Source organism: Pongo pygmaeus, chromosome 2 (genome assembly GCF_028885625.2).
Source record: "Pongo pygmaeus isolate AG05252 chromosome 2, NHGRI_mPonPyg2-v2.0_pri, whole genome shotgun sequence".
NCBI classification, from domain to species: Eukaryota; Metazoa; Chordata; class Mammalia; order Primates; family Hominidae; genus Pongo; species Pongo pygmaeus.
This window is the reverse complement of record NC_085930.1, coordinates 166,498,698-166,515,792: the sequence shown is the minus strand read 5'-3', so window position 1 is coordinate 166,515,792 and position 17,095 is coordinate 166,498,698. Positions and strand designations below refer to the sequence as shown.

Here is a 17,095-nt window from a genome sequence, read left to right as displayed (position 1 = left end):
TCAGGTCGAGGTAGGGCAACAAGTTAAAACAATCTTTCTGTTCTATAGTTACTATGAATGCCTAGGAACTTTAAAAGGAAGATGTTTATATAATGACACACAGTACAAGGTATGTAGCCCAGGAAACGACTGACCAGTTGTGTGTTATGACCCCTCTGAGCCTCCCATGTCCACAGTTTTTGAAATAAGATTAAGGACTGAAGACAGGTGGGGACTCATAAATGATACAAGTAAAGTATTGAGCCAGAACAGAAGAAAAAGGGGTACCCAAACGCATAATCTTGAAATTTGATGCCTGTGCTGTCATTAATAGCAATAAGTTAGGAAGGGGATGTGGCTCTTTTAGTTGGGAAAAAGGCTATATGACCGAAAATAAGTACATTTGTTATGAATTAGGACTGTGTGGAAATGAATGTGGATACTGGTCTTGTGTCATTTGGGCCACTTGGATAAAAAATGAAAAGGATCCAGTCCACTTTCAGAAAGGAAAAAATGGCCCTTCCTGTACTAAGGGACAATGTAACCCCTTAGAGCTAGTAATAACCAATCCCCTTGATCCTGGCTGGAAAAAAGGGGAGCATGTGTGACCTTAGGAATTGACAGGGCTGGACTGGATCCTCGAGTAAATATCTTGGTTCGAGGAGAAGTTTACAAACGCTCTCCTGAGCCAGTGTTTCAAACTTTCTATGATGAACTAAATGTGCCAGTACCAGAAATTCCAGGAAAAACAAGAAATTTGTTTTTGCAATTAGCCGAGCATGTAGCCCAGTCTCTCAGCGTCACTTCATGTATGGATGTGGAGGAACTGTAATGGCCATGGGAAGATCAATGGCCATGGGAAGCCCGAGAATTATTACCTACAGACCCAGTTCCTGAAGAATTTCCAGCTCAAAAGAATCACCCTGATAATTTCTGGGTCCTAAAAGCCCCAATTATTGGACAATATTGCATAGCTAGAGAAGGAAAAGAATTCACTCACCCTATAGGATGACTTAGTTGTCTGGAACAGAAACTGTATAATGGTACCACAAAAACAGTCACTTGGTGGAGTTTAAATCACACAGAGAGGAATCCATTTAGTAAATTCCCAAAGTTTCAAACCATGTGGACCCACCTGGAGTCCCACCAGGACTGGACAGCCCCCACTGGATTATACTGGATAAGTGGGCATAGACCTTACACCAAATTACCTGACGAGTGGGCAGGTAGTTGTGTTATTGGCACTATTAAACCATCTTTCTTCCTACTGCCCATAAAGACAGGCGAACTCCTGGACTTCCCTGTCTATGCTTCCCACGAAAAGAGAAGCATAGCTATAGGAAATTGGAAAGATTATGAATGGCCCCCCCTGAGAGAATCATACAATATTATGGGCCTGCTACTTGGGCACAAGATGGCTTGTGGGGATACTGGACCCCCATTTACAAGATCAATCAAATCATACAGTTACAAGCTGTCTTAGAAATAATCACTAATAAAATTGGCAGAGCCTTGACTATTCTGGCCCAGCAAGAAACTCAGATGAGAAATGCTATCTATCAAAATGGATTGGCTCTTGACTACTTGCTAGCAGCTGAAGGAGGGGTCTGTGGGAAATTTAACCTTACTAATTGCTGTCTACACATAGGTGATCAAGGGCAAGTAGTTGAAGACATAGTTAGAGATATGACAAAACTGGCACATGTGCCCGTGCAAGAGTGGCATGGATTTGATCCTGGGCCCATGTTTGGAAAATGGTTCCCAGTGCTAGGAGGATTTAAAGCTCTGATAATAGGAGTTATAATAGTAATGGGAACTTGCTTACTGCTCCCTTGTTTGCTACCTGTACTTCTTCAAATGATAAAAAGCTTCATCGCTACCTTAGTTCACCAAAATGCTTCAGCGCAAGTGTACTATATGAATCACTATTGATCTGTCTTGCAAGAAGACATGGGTAGTGAGAATGAAAGTGAGAACTCACACTATTGAGTGAGATTCTCACGGTGGGGGGGAATAAGGGAGGAGACCACCCCTCATATTGTCTTATGCCCAATTTCTGCCTCCAAAGAAAGAAGAAGTAAAAACTAAAAGGCAGAAATGAAATCCACAAGGAGACAGCCCAGTGCCGTGCCCTGGGCCTGGTAAAGATCAACCCCTGACCTAATCAGTTATCTTATCTATAGATTACAGACATTGTATAGAAAAGCACTGTGAAAATCCCTGTCCTGTTGTGTTCTAATTACCAGTGCATGCAGCCCCCAGTCACATACACCCAGCTTGCTCAATCGATCACAACCCTCTCAAGCAGACCCCCTTAGAGTTGTGAGCCCTTAAAAGGGACAGGAATTGCTCACTCAGAGAGCTTGGCTCTTGAGACAGGAGTCTTGCCAATGCTCCTGGCCAAATAAACCGCTTCCTTCTTTAACTTCGTGTCTGAGGGGTTTTGTCTGCAGCTTGTCCTGCTACGTTATATTCTAGCTACACTGGCAGGTGATTAGATGGTGGCCACCCAGATTAATGGCAGGTCTGCCTTTCACAGCCCACTGAATCAAATGTTAATCTCTTTTGGCAACACCCTCACAGACACACCCAGGAGCAATGCAATCAAGTTGACACTCAGTATTAATCATCACAAGTAAGTTTAGATATCAAGAACCAATAGCACTCTTGTATTTGTTTCCTACATACAAATGATAAATGTAGTTTTAAACATTATTGCCAATTTTCATTAAATTCATTAACCAATCATTCTACATGTTTTATTTACCATAAACTATTAATTCATGACACACACTTTTATCAACAAAAGGTAAGGCATCAGTTGTCATTTATTAATTCAAAGTGTTCTCTGTAGAGATTTTCAGAGAAGGTATGGTTTTTTCTTAATATCTGCTATTATAATTTTAATAAAATTTAATATCTAAGATGTGTTAATTTCAATGCTTCTAATCTTGGCCCCACTTTTTTTTTTATCAGAAGAACCAAAGAAACCAAGAAATCTTCACCTGAATTTGATCCTTTGCTAGAATAATAATAATCTAGGAGACTTTGGGAAAGAGAAGACTTTCCTCATAAATGAATATTTCAAATACAATAATGAAATGGCTATAGCATTAGCTATTTACACTTCTTAGAATATATATATATATACACACACACTTTTTGGGCGATATATTAAGTATATATACATGTTTATTCTCTGATGGCAAAAGACACAAAAAAGTTAAGGAATAAGATTCCAAAACTTACAATAAGCCAAGGAAGATGATGCACAAAGTAAGTACTCTTGTGACACTTAGCAGCTGGTGCCTTTAGAACCACACCAAGTCCGTACGTGAAGTTCCCAATCATGGCCAAAGCAAACAGCAGAAATGAAGTTCCTTCAGTAGATCTTCTTCAGAACTAACAACAGAAGCAAGGATGACAGTAGTTGTTATTTTCTCTTCACTATACAATACACAGCTTCACAAATCACCCAAGTTTTAAATTGTATTTCATTATCATAAATATCTTCTGATTGTAAAAAAAAAAAGTTTCTTGTACAAATGTTGGAAGATGTGGAAAACATGAAGGCTAAAATAATATCACCCATAATCTCAATACTCAGAAAATATTCTGATTCATTTCTTTCCTTTTATGCAAGGTACATGACTATACAGAGTATACATAATATTTTGTTATATCCTTTTCTCCCGTATTATATAATAATTTTTGCATGTCATTAAAAATTATTTATCAACATTTTTAAATTGCTTCAGAATATTCCACTGTATTCAGCATTTGAGTTGTCCCCAATTTTATAGATGGCATTTTTACAAATTCCTCAGTACATACATATTTTTCCATCTTTCTGGTAATTTCCATAGAATTGATATCTAGATGTGAAATTCATACTTCTAAGGATGTTGACACAAACTGTCAAAATGTCTTCCCGAAAGACTTTTAAACATCTACTCAGCAGTGTATGAATGTGCAGACAAACCCTATTCTTATCAGCTGTCATTCCTATAATTTCTTTATATTTGCTAATTTATAGACTAAAAAGTTATTTTATTTCCATTTATTTAATTCCTAGAGAAGTTATTTTTCATGTTTGTTATTTTTCTTTTTTTTTTTTTTTTTTTTTTTTTTTTTTTTTTTTTTTTTTAGAGAGAAAGTCTTGCTCTGTTGCCCATGTTGGAGTGCAGTGGCACAATCTCGGCTCACTGCCACCCCCACCTCCCAGGTTCAATCAATTCTCCTGCCTCAGCCTGCCAAGTAGCTGGGACCACAGGTGCACGCCGCCACGCCCGCCTAATTTTTTTTTTTTTTGTATTTTAGTAGAGATGGGGTTTCACCGTGTTGCCCAGGCTGGTCTTGAACTCCTGAGCTCAGGCAATCCACCTGCCTCGGCCTCCCAAAATGCTAGGATTATAGGCATGAGCCACTGCCATTTCTTCTTTTTTTAATTATCCATTTTTGAGTCCTATGTAAATTTTTCTATAGGACCATTTTTTCCTTTTGGTTTATGGAAATTCTTACTAACATTCTGTTCTTTGCCATATGTGCTTCCTATCTATTTTGTATGTTTTGGTTTTATACCTATATTTGATGTACAGACATATTAAATATTTATAGTTAATTCTATAAATTTTTTCCCTTATCCATTTCTCTTAAGATTCAAAAGTACTAAGATTTAAACATTTAAAATATTATCTATGTGTGATAATGAAAACAATTAGTATCCTTTTAATCATGCCATCCAGTACTGGATTGGGAGTTAGTAAATGTTAATCTACTGTGAAGCTGCCTCTTGGGCTCATTTTTAAGGCAATTCTGAGGGACAGACTATAATATTCTCCCCTGAAAAAAGTACTGCTTGCATGAAGCTTCTTTATTCAATATCTGCAGTGTACTCCCTTGATGATGACTGGATTACTTATTCTTCTACATATTACCTTTTGCAATACTTCATTTCAAAATATTGACAAACATGTGAGACTATTTTGACCAGATGGAAACTCAAATGAATGAATTAGAGAAAATTACTCTTTTACTCCCATTAAACATTCAGAAATTCAGTTAGAGTTTTTAGTTTCCAGGACCTGTGGTAAATAAAAGAATATACTATTGGAAATTCAAATAAACCATGGGTGGTTGAAAATTCAGAGAGATAAAGTACACATGTACACGTTGGGTCCCTTCTAGGTTGCCACAATGAAGTATATTAGTTGCAAAGTGCAAGGGAATCATGACTTTTTCACAAGTTGAACACAACCACAACATCCATGCCAAATGCTTTGTATAATTTATTGTGACTTCATTACACTGCCATTAATATGTAAACCCAGGAAAACAGATTTAGACAACAATTCCAGCTGATCTAAATTCTGCTGCCTAAACTTGAAGGAGCTTAACAAACAAACAAAAAATTGATCAAGAATCGATTCTTGTGACTTTGACTTCCATATTGTTGGTCCCAAAAGCACTACTCAGAATTCCAAGATCTCTTCCAAAGGTAGACACAAAGTCATAAGAAGCACTTTTGATTCATCAGAACAAACAGAGCAAATAATGTTCTTACATTTCTATAGAGTTGGGGAAATCGAGATCCCAAGTAGACTACACAAAATACATAGCCACAAATAAAGCCTAACATTTCAACTATGCCAACAGCATCCTAAAAGCAGTAACATAAAAAGATTGATAGTATTAAGGATCAATCTAAACATACATTAGAATCTAAATATTTTAAGGGAAATGGAGGGTCATTGGACAAAACTAGGGTGGAAGTATTTATTCTCTGTAGCCTTGTTATTTTGGAGGCCAATGAATATTAATCATCTTTCTAGGATGGGTGGTATTCCCTAATCAAGTAGTAACATCATTTATTCATGCATGTGGATATGCTAAGTTGCTTTGAATAATGGCACTTAAGATTTGGAAAAAATAACTTCAGTGTAAGTGTATCTATGGGGTTTCCATCCGGATTTCTGGTTCAACCCCGCAGAACTCTCTCTCTCAGTACCTGCCTGTAGATGGGCCAAGTGGGCAGGTTCACCAGAAGAATGGGTCTCCTCAGTCTGGGTCAAGCCTTTCTGCCCACCAGCCTGCATCCCAAAAGGAAAGAGGGTGCTTTCTGGATTTTCAGGATCTTACTGAGCCCCAGTCAATTCTAATATATTAAAGCACACTACTTGCGAAATCCCAAAGGATTGAAGTTTCTTAGAAGTTTTTCTAAAAGTTAATAAAAATTCTTTCTTGTATTTTTTATTGGGAGAACATGGAGAGAGGCAGGGATTGAGCCCTGGCATTCTGTCATTTCATTTTTGAAATAAAATACTTCCTGGACTAACCTCAGCACTTGTACAATATTTTTGTGGAGGCTATAAAATTAACAACAATGAAAAATTCTGCAAAAATATTTCTAAAGTGACCAAAAAATGGATCTAAAACAAAGAGTTGATGGGCTTTTCAAATAAAGATTACCTTTTTTGCTTCTGTTAAAGTCTCATGTTGATTCTTCATTAAAAATAGACTTGGTATTGCCACTGACAGCATAATGCAAACTGGCACCCAAGTCACACATAAATTCTGCAGGCTTCTACCCCCTAGTGCTTAAAAACAACCAGGGCAATGGTGAACAACTGTCACAAGCTGCTGAAATGATATCCAATGGCACACATATTTACTGCAGCTAAATACCATTTATCTGGTATTTAATGTCCAGACTACTTGAGTTTTCAGAATGGTTACACAACAAACGTCATCCAGAAAAAAATATGCTGTTTAGTTAGAACTCAAGATCACTAAGTGCATCTGAGAATAGGATAACCACAGAAAGCACCTGATGGACAGTTGTGATTGGCTGGATCAATTGTAGGAAAGGAAAGTGTGACTTTAATTGCCCAGCTACGCATTTACAAGCTCAATGCATCCATCCTAGTGCTGACAGGCCTTGGGAGGGAACAGCAGACAAGAAAGAAGAACACTGAAGAAATGAAGTAGGACGATAGCACAGAATAGGATCAGAGGAGATTAAAAGTGGTGTCAGTGGCAACAGTAGCCAACAGAAATTAAAGGCAGCAACAGGGAGCATGTTTCAGGCCTCTGAGAGAAGGAGAGAGGAAGCAAAAAGCCCTGAGCTTAAGACATAAAAAGCAAAGAGACTATGAAAAACCCAGGCACCACTGGAACATGCCAAGCAGGTTTCCAGAGATATAGAAGAGCAGTCATTTAATTGACAAACTCTTACTGAACGCCTACATTCTTAGCAACCAAGAATGCAAAACTAAATAATTTATGCCCCTACTCCAAGAGACTGTAAATTAAATCATTACATCCTATGGATCTTATCTCCTAAATCTGCATCTAGATGACTCAAAGTTTAAATCAGCAGAGCCAGGTCAAGGTACATTTTGGAAAGCTGAGGAAAAAAATCAAAAAGCACCTGATCCATAACTATTAACTATACACAGCAGAGTGACTCTTTCTCCATGGGCAGTGGCTGGCTATGTTCTTACTCTATCAGTTAATGATAAAAGCTTGAGAACTTCCAGGAGTGGTGGTCAAACTGAACACTCTTATTCAGGAAGCTAGGAAATACTGGGATGCAGAATCTTAGTAAAAGTGAAAGACAAAACCAAAAACCACATGCTAACAAACATACAAAAACCTATGTTTAAGTAGAAAACATGTTTCCTTATAAACCAGACAATCATCTACCATGGGTCGGTAGGGGCAGGGTAAGTCCATGCAGCTTTAACCTGTACATTCTATTTTTAATTTCTTAGTTATGTTGCATCTGTACTAGGGTTAGCATCAGCAGACATCAGACACACAGATATCTGACTGCAACATTCTGGCTAAATCATTCCCACTTGTTTAACATAAAGACTGATGAAGCATTTATTTTAAAACATTTGTAGAGTTATAACTGCAAAGGTAGGGCTCATGTCTTCTCATATATTACAACCACATGTTAAGACAATAGACTTCAATAAAAAATTACCTTCAGACACATTTTGTATTTGAAGGATTCACTTTATCCCTCAACATTCCAGGTTGGATAGCCCATTGAGCACATGTTCCTTGGTGAAACTTAATTTTTTTTGAACTCTGCATTGACCCTAAGTTTAACAGCATTCCAAATTCAGTCTACTTTGCCCACAGAAGATAGTGCAGCTAAGCAAAACTCTGTTCCAGAAACCTCATAAACTGTGTGAGTTGCTCAATTTAGCCCTGAGGGAGTAAATTGAAGAGAGCTGGCCTGTCATACTGTTTTAGACTGTTTGCCACAGAAATTCAGGATTAGTTCCAGATAGATTAAACTAGTTATGGTGGTGACTATTTATATATATATATATGTCCCTTATCTTAGTGACCTTTTACCAAATGGTTCCTTTACTTTAGTTCTTGATGCCATTATTTATTTAATATACTTAAAGTAGGTTTGGTGGTGGTAGGGGATGACACAGGGGAGGGAACTGATTGGGTGCCCTTTAAGTACCAAATGCTTTACTGGAGATTTCCATATATTTTATAATTCATTCATTCCACCACTATTTGCTGAATGTCGGCTACGTACTCAGTCTGGAACAAGACTCAGACAGTCCCTGTTCTTATAGAGCTTATGATTCACATGACACCAATTACACTGTAAATCAGCTTGATACATACCTTATATCACCTTAGGTTGATTTTGAGATGTAATCCCTCTACCAGCTGGCTATGTGACCTCAGTCCAGTTTGTTGATGCCTCAATTTCCTCAATTGTATAAAGGAGTTTGCCATGGAAAATAAGTGAGCTCAAGGAGCACATATAAAAGGTCTTTCACCACGCCTGGTACACAACTGGGGGTCATCCTGCCTTCCTCACTCTAGTGTCCAGTGGGATTTGTATTTGATTTGTAGATTCGAATAGCTGTTCCCACCCTTGTAATAGTTACAACCACCAGAGGGCAGTAGAAAAATATGCTCCACCCATCCCAAGGGGAAAAATGGAGCCACTCTCATAGGTACATAGATAAAAGCAAATTTCATTGTTGGGCTGGCTTATACATACACACGTGAAGAAACGGTCATTTAAAAACACAGCAATCAAAGCAAAAATAAACATAATAGTATTCAGTTATTCAGCAAATCTATATTGCAGGCCTATTCTGCGCCAGCCTCTGAACATTAAAATAGTGCCTGTCCCAATGGGCAATGTGAAGATTAAATAAGTTACAACAGGACTGAAAAATGGTAAGCACTTAAAAACTATTTGTGGCTATTATCTTGTGGAGGATATGTTTTTAGATTAGCCACAAGAGAAAAGTGGTACTGCTTATCACCTGCAGAAACCTCTAAAAGCATTTGACTATTCCTGCCAATCTCTCTTTCCTTTTTCTGATTAATCATTTCTGTTTATTTTCCAATAACATAGATGTGTTAATGTGTCCAATGACACAGACCAATTGAAAAAAAAAATGTAATAACATGGAATCTAAATGTGCCACATCTAAAAATTCTCAAAGGACTCACTTGGATGGTTGAGAGAAATGTTATGTCTTATCAAAATATGCCTTACTCATTAAAAATAACTTGAAAATGTTCTATTGGTTTTTAAATGAGAAAATGTTCTATTACAAATAGAAGTATTGGAATGAACTATTACCAATCTTACATTTTGTTCTTCTGATTCTTTAACCTATAGTACATGAATTGTGAGAGTATGATAATATCCGTGTTCATGTCGAAGATGGCTGTAAAAATCTGGAGTGGTAGATAAGGATGGACATCCATAAATACAAAATCCCAAGCCACCATTATCCAATATATATAGTATAGTGAATGAAGGTGACAAAGTCATTTACATGATTAAATACATTAACAAAGTATTCTAAAAGCTTACAAATATTCCACTGTATTTTTTTCATTTGAATACTACTGTAGAAATATTTGCCTATAGCCACTGACTATATTTTTAATCATGACTCTCATTGTAGACTGTGTGTCAGCATCAGTGGATTATTGTTCAACCTTAGTATAGAAAAGAATAAGAATCCCCTAATGGCAACATATCATGTTCAGCTACCTTGAGGCAAGAAAATACTAAAACTGTATGAAGAAAAGGAATTAAAACTGGATGTAGACTTTTAAAATATATCTGAAAACAGACAGGCCTCTATTCTACTATAAAAAATTTGCCACATTAAGAGGGTTGTCAGATACAGAACACTTATGCAATATTTAGAGCAGGTCTATACTAAAAAATTATTTGTTGTTTATCTGAAATCCAAATTTTACTGGGCATCCTGTATTTTGTTTGCTAAATTTGTCAACTCTACACATGAAGCCCTCCATGCACACATAACCCAGAACCTTCACTCTTTTGAAGATAAATCTGGAGAAAGTTTTACCTGAATAGGCAGTTGGTTAATCAGGTAGCAGCCTTTGAAATTTGTCAGTTCTCCACCTATCCAGCAAAGCAGAAAACCCAGAGAGACTGCTTCATCCACTCTTCCATTTCTGTAGGCTACAGAGAGCTGACTGGAAAGTGACAATAGACAAATAAACACTTGGAGCACAGAACTTAATGAGCCAGCTCAACACCAGACAAAAACAAAACCAATGATGTACAGCAATAAGACATCTCATTCACTTCCATTTAAGCCTCTAGGACTCTTTTTAACCCGTCTTCATTCATAGCACACAGCAAACATATCTAAAACCTAAAAAAAGCTCAGTGACAATACTAAAACATTAATGCCTCTTATCTCTGCCTTTTATCTTTCCTATTGGAATTTTTATATATATGTCCTAAGTACTTGTTTATTCTTTCTTGGCCTCATAGTGGGGGAAGATATTAAGTCATGTAATTAGAGAGACTAGATATATCACTAAAACATAAGAATAGTGTTTATCAGTGATTATATTTTCAGCCAGTATCTATTTTTTCTTTTAAATTTACTTCTAATCAAGTTGCCCACATGCAGGTGGACAGGTGGACAAATAGAGAAATTAATGTGAAAATCTATTTGGCTCCCTACGATGCCACCTCTTATGCAGAAACATTTTTAAAAATCTTGGGTCCTGGGATCCAAAAGACTGAAGACATGGCTTATCACCTGTGGGACATCAGACAATTACTTAATCTCTCAGAATCTCACTTTCCATATCCATAAAGTAAGATTAACTTTTTAAATCAGAAGTGTTTATTGCAGGAAGTTGACCAAGGTTTGAATTGGGTGGCCCCACTTGAGGCTAAATGATGACCATAAGCCACCAGTGGTAGAACCGGGAATCAGCCTAAAGCTCCTGACTCCAAATTTATAACCTTTCACTACCACATATACTACCTAAAAGTTAATATTTCCAGAATTCACATCTGAGACCATAATCCCACTCACATCAATGCCAAGTTATTCCTCCATTAAGCAGTGGTGAATGGTATATATACCAATGTGATTTTCAAAAGACTTTTTGTTATGTTTCAGATTTCCAAAGCATCTGAGGACTGACTGTATTTTCTACCTTTTCCCAGTATTTTATAAACAGATGACCCATCTAGGCACACATATTTTACAAATTCCTTTGAGGCAGCTCTCTTTTGGTTGAGATTTTTTTTCTAGGGTAGATATAGTTGGTATCTGACTTCTAATTATAAATAAACTTAGCAAGGATGGAAAACTTTCCCCTGTAGGACTGAACTGCTTGGATTTTTTTTTTTTTTAAATTATCCCCATGCCCACAAGAAAAGAATAGCATAATACAATATCTCACCAAAGACTATTTAAATTTTTACTCTTATCAAAGAACATATTGAAAAGGAATTCAACATAGGATGGTGAAGAGGTAACGTACATATGCTTTATTGCCTTTCTGATTACTAAATATAAAAGATTTGTATATCTTAATTAAGAAAAAAGGTAGTCAGTATAATGTATTAACAACCTTTCTGTTATATTCCAAAATGTTTTAGAGTGATGCTTTTTAGCACCTTCAAAATATACAATACAAAGAGAACATTTGTTCAATAGCAAGCCCAAATAGTTTGAAAAAATATTTACTATAAAAATATTTAAACATGTTTTTAAAATAAGAAATTATGAACAAGAGTGTTACACTATAGACTTGAAATCCAAGATTCTGAACTTATGGGAGAGCAACAAACAGAAAACAGACAATAGAAACCAATTCTATAATCATGCTCCAGTATTCCCAGGAGCTGGACACACATCTTGCAGGAGATGCCAAATCCATAAAGTCCCAGTCACACAAATCTTCCTGTCCTCTACTGAGGAGATACGCAGTTGCACCTGTGATTCCATAATTAAAGTCTGGATGGTTGATGTTGCTGGTTCTTGGAAAATGCAATTTAATGTCAGAATGAATCTTTCCTTTTAAAATAATGCTTTGATTCATACTGAAGTTGGCTACAAATTGTTTCCAAATCTGTAAAAATTAAATGTAAAAAAATAAATATTGTGTAATATTTTTTCTTAGAAAATATTGCTGAAAGAAATTAAAGAAGACTTAAATAAATAGGAAGACATTCCATATTCATGGATTGGGAGACTTAATATTGTTAAGATGGCAAAACTACCCAAAGTAATCTACAGATTTAATGCAGTTCTTATCAAAATTCCAACTGCCTCTTTTACAAAACTGCACAAGTTGATCCTAAAATTCATATGGAATTGCAGAGAATACCAAATACTCTAAACAACTCTGAATAAAGAGAATAAAGTTAGAGAACTAATACTTTATAATTTCAAAATGTATGACAAAGACAGTAATCAAAACAGTGTGGTAATGGCATTAGAAAAGACATATAGATAAATAGAATAGAATGGAGCGTCCAAAAATAAAACCATACATCTATGGTCAATTGATTTTGACAAGGGAGCCAAGACCATTCAATAAGGAAAGAATACTTTTTTCAACAAATAGCAGTGGGACAACTGAATAACTACATGTAAAAGAATGAAGTTGAACTCTTACCTCACACTACATACAAAAATTAACTCAAAATAGATAAAAAGCTTAAATTTGAGAATCTATATAACTCTATAAAATCTAGAAACATAGGGATAAATATGTATGAGCTTGGATTTGGCAACAGATTCTTAGACATTACCCCAAAAGCACAAGCAACAAAAGAAAATATAAATTAGACTTCATCAAAATTTAGAAACTTTTGTGCATCAAAGAACATTATAAAGAAAAGTGAAGAGCCAACCCATAGAATGAATAAGACCTAGTATTTGATAGTACAACAGGGTGGCTATAGTCAACAATAATTTAATTGTACATTTTGTAATAACTAAAAGAGTATAATTGGATTGTTTATAACATAAATGATAAATGCTTGAGGATATGGATACCTCATTTTTCATGATGTATTACTTATTGCATGCCTGTATCAAAGCATCTCATGTACCCCATAAACATATACATCAATTATGTACATCAATTAAGTAAAAAATAATACAAATTAAAAATTTTAAAAAAGATCACAATGAGACACAGTATAATATAATTGTCAAATTCAAAGACAAAGAATGAGTTTTGAAAGCAGCAAGAGAAAAGAGTCATGTCCAAGGGAGCCCCCATGAGACTATCAGTGGATTTCTCAACAGAAACCTTGCAGGCCAGAAGGAAGTGGGATGATATATTCAAAGTACTAAAAGGTTAAAACTTCCAACTAAAAATACTCTATCTGACAAAGTGTCCTTCAGAAATGAAGGAGAAATAAAGACTTTCCCAGATAAACCAAAGCTGAAAGAATTCATCACCATTAGACCTGCCTCACAAAAAAAAAACACTAAGAAGAGTCCTTCAAGTTGAAATAAAAGGATGCTAGAAAGCAACATTAAAGAATATGGAAGTATAATACTCATGGGAAAGGTAAATATATAGACAAATGCAGAATCTGAAATACTGTAATGGTGGTGAATAAATAACATTTAACTCTGGTATTTAATTTAAAAAATAAAAGTACAAAAAATAAATATAACTATAAAATGTTAATAGATACACAATATAAAAAGATGTGATATGGGAAATCAATAATATAAAGTATGTGGGGTAGTAGAAGTAAGATAATACAGTATTTGTATGCAATTGATGTTAAGGTTGTTATCAACATAAAATAGATTGTCATAAATACAAGATAGTTTATGTAAGTCCCATGGTAACCACAAAGAAAACATCTATAAAAAATACAGAAGAGAAAATAATCAAAATGTGCCACTTGAAAAATAAAATCAATGAAACACAAAGGAAGATAGAGAGGAGAAAAGGGACAAAAATCTACAAGATAAACATAAAATAATTAATATAATGTTAATAATAAGTACTTTACTATCAGTAATTACTTTAAATACAAATGGATTAACCTCCTCAAATAAGCCATAAAGTCACTGAATGGATTTTGAAAAAAGATTAAACTATATACTGTCTATAGGAGACCAACTTTAGATTTAAGGACACGCATAGACTGAAAGTAAAAGGATGGGAAAAGATAATCTGTTTAAATGGTAATTGAAAAAGACCAGATGTGACCATAGTTATGTCAGACAAAATAGAATTTAAGTCAAAATCTGTCATAAGAGACAAAGAAGAACAATATATAATGACAAAAAGATTAATTAACCAAGAAAATAGAACAATTATAAGTTTGTATGCACCCAAATCAGAGCATCCAAATATATGAAGCAAAGGTTGACAGAACTGAAGGGAGAAACACTTGTGCAATAATAGTAGGAGATTTCAATACCCCACTTTCAATAATGGATACAGCAAACCTGATAAAAGATTAATAAGGGACCAGAAAACTTGAACAAGGCTATAGACCAACCGGACCTAACAGACATATACAGAACATTCCACCCTAGAGAAGCAGAATCCATATTCTTTTCAAGAGCACAGAGAACATTCTCCAGGATGAATCACCTCAGATCACAAGCAAGCCTTAACAAATTTAAGATTGTAATCATACCAAGTATTATTCCCAACTACAATGAAATGTAACTAGAATACAATAGCAGAAGAAAGAACTGAAAAATTCACAAATATGTGGTAACTAACACACTGCTGAATAACAATTGAGTCAAAGAATAAACCAAAGGGAAATTAGAAATTACCTTGAGACAAATGAAAATGGAAACACAACATGCCAAAATTTATGGGATGCAGCAAAATCAGTACTAAGAAAGAATTTTATAGCAGTACATGCCTACATTAAAAAAAAAATCTCAAACAGCTTAACTTTACACCTCAAAAAAATTAGAAAAAGAAGAACAAAAAAGCCCCAAGTTAGCAGAAGGATGAAAATAATAACAATTAGGGAAAAATAAATAAAATAAGAGAATAGAAAAACAGTAAGAAAAAATCAACAAAACTAAGGATTTCTTAAAAATGTTAACAAAATTGACAAACTCTTACTTAGCAAGACTATGAAAAATGAGAAAACTTAAATAAATGAACTCAAAAATAAAAGACATTGCAGTTGATGTCACAGAAATAAAAAAGGTTATGAAAGACTACTATGAACAATTATATGTGAACAAATTGTTTAACTTGGAAGAAATACACAAATTCCTAGAAATATACAACCTACCAAGACTGAATCTTGATCAAATATGATACATGACTGTACCTACAATGAGTAGGGAGTTTGTATTAGTAATCAAAAACTTGCCAACAAAGAAAAGCCCAAGACCAGAAGGATTCACTGGAGAGTTCTATTAAACATTTAAAAAGTTAATGCCAATCCTTCTCAAACTCTTGTGGAAAAGAGCATCATCCCAAGTGAAATAAGGCAGTCACAGAAGCACAAATACTGCATGATTCTACTTATATGAGGTATCTAAACTAGTTAAACTCATAGAAGCAAATTATCAAATGGTGGTTACAAGGGTGTGAGGAGGGGGAAGTGGAAAATTGCTGTGCAATGGGTATAGAGTTTCAGCAATGCAAGATGGAAAAGTTCTAGAGATATGCTGTACAACCAATGCACATATAGTTAACAATACTTTACACTTAAAAATGTATTCATAGGGCTAATTTTATGTGAGGTGATTTTTACAACAAAAAAACATAAATAAAACATTGTGAGAGTGAGAAACAGAAATTATAGTTCAGAGTTCTAAAGAGGAGGAGGCTCCAAAAAAGAACTCCAGAAATCTGCACATAGGTCACCTGTGCCTTTGGCTGAATAGGAAGGCAAAGTAGGGCAAAACTCCTTTAAGTCAGGCAAAAAACAACTACCAAGGAGAGAAAAGCTAGCAGGGTACTATTAACTGAAAAACTACTGCGCTCACACAGGACTAAGAGACATTTGAGTTCTGAACAGGCAGGGGAAAGAGATTATTTAGAAGACAAGGAACATTCATAAAGCACCCAAAAAGACTGTGCCTTCAGAGTAAGGGTAAACAAGCTGTAGAGGCTATGCTAGACCCACTCTAACACAGTTTAAAAACAAGCCTTAAAATTATCAAACTTATTTTCAAATAAAGTAGCTGCTTGCCCAAATAAACACCAATACTCTTAAAAGTTTTCAAGGAAGACTGTCACATTGTTGAACATAATGTCCAGCATCCAATTGAATATTGAAGACATGCAAAGAAGCAGAAAAATGTGTCCAATAGTGAAGAAAAACAAATTAGTCAATAGAAACAGACACCAAAATGATAGAGATGTTGAAATTAGCATGCATTTAATTGTTATAGATATACTCCATATGTTGAAGAAGCTACAAGAAAACATGAACATTGATATGGTTTGGCTCTGTGTCCCCACCCAAATCTCATCTTGAATTGTACTCCCATAATTCCCACATGTTATGGGAAGGACCCGGTGGGAGATAATTTGAATCATGGGGGTGGTTTCCCCCATACTGTTCTCACGGTAGTGTATAAGTCTCAAGAGATCTGACGGTTTTATCAGGGGTTTCCACTTTTGCATCTTCCTCATTTTCTCTTGACGCTGCCATGTAAGAAGTGCCTTTCACCTCCCACCATGATTCTGAGGGCTTTCCAGCTATGCGAAACTGTAAGTACAATTAAACCTCTTTTTCTTCCCAGTCTCAGGTATGCATTCATCAGCAGTGTGAAATCGGACTAATACAGGAAATTGATACCAGTAGAAT

General features: G+C 35.4%; 1 protein-coding gene across 1 annotated transcript in view; it reads right to left on the bottom strand.

The window, feature by feature from the left end:
• Positions 1 to 17,095, bottom strand: part of LOC129033724 (putative uncharacterized protein SLC66A1L) — a 39,848-nt gene that overhangs the window by 11,395 nt on the left and 11,358 nt on the right. Inside the window, exons 2-4 of the mRNA XM_063661416.1 lie at positions 10,362 to 10,491; positions 9,626 to 9,714; positions 3,229 to 3,381 (exon numbers count right to left, since the gene is read on the bottom strand). Coding sequence (XP_063517486.1) covers positions 3,327 to 3,381; positions 9,626 to 9,714; positions 10,362 to 10,491 — 274 coding nt within the window. The 3' untranslated portion in view covers positions 3,229 to 3,326. The remainder of the gene's footprint in view (positions 1 to 3,228; positions 3,382 to 9,625; positions 9,715 to 10,361; positions 10,492 to 17,095) is intronic.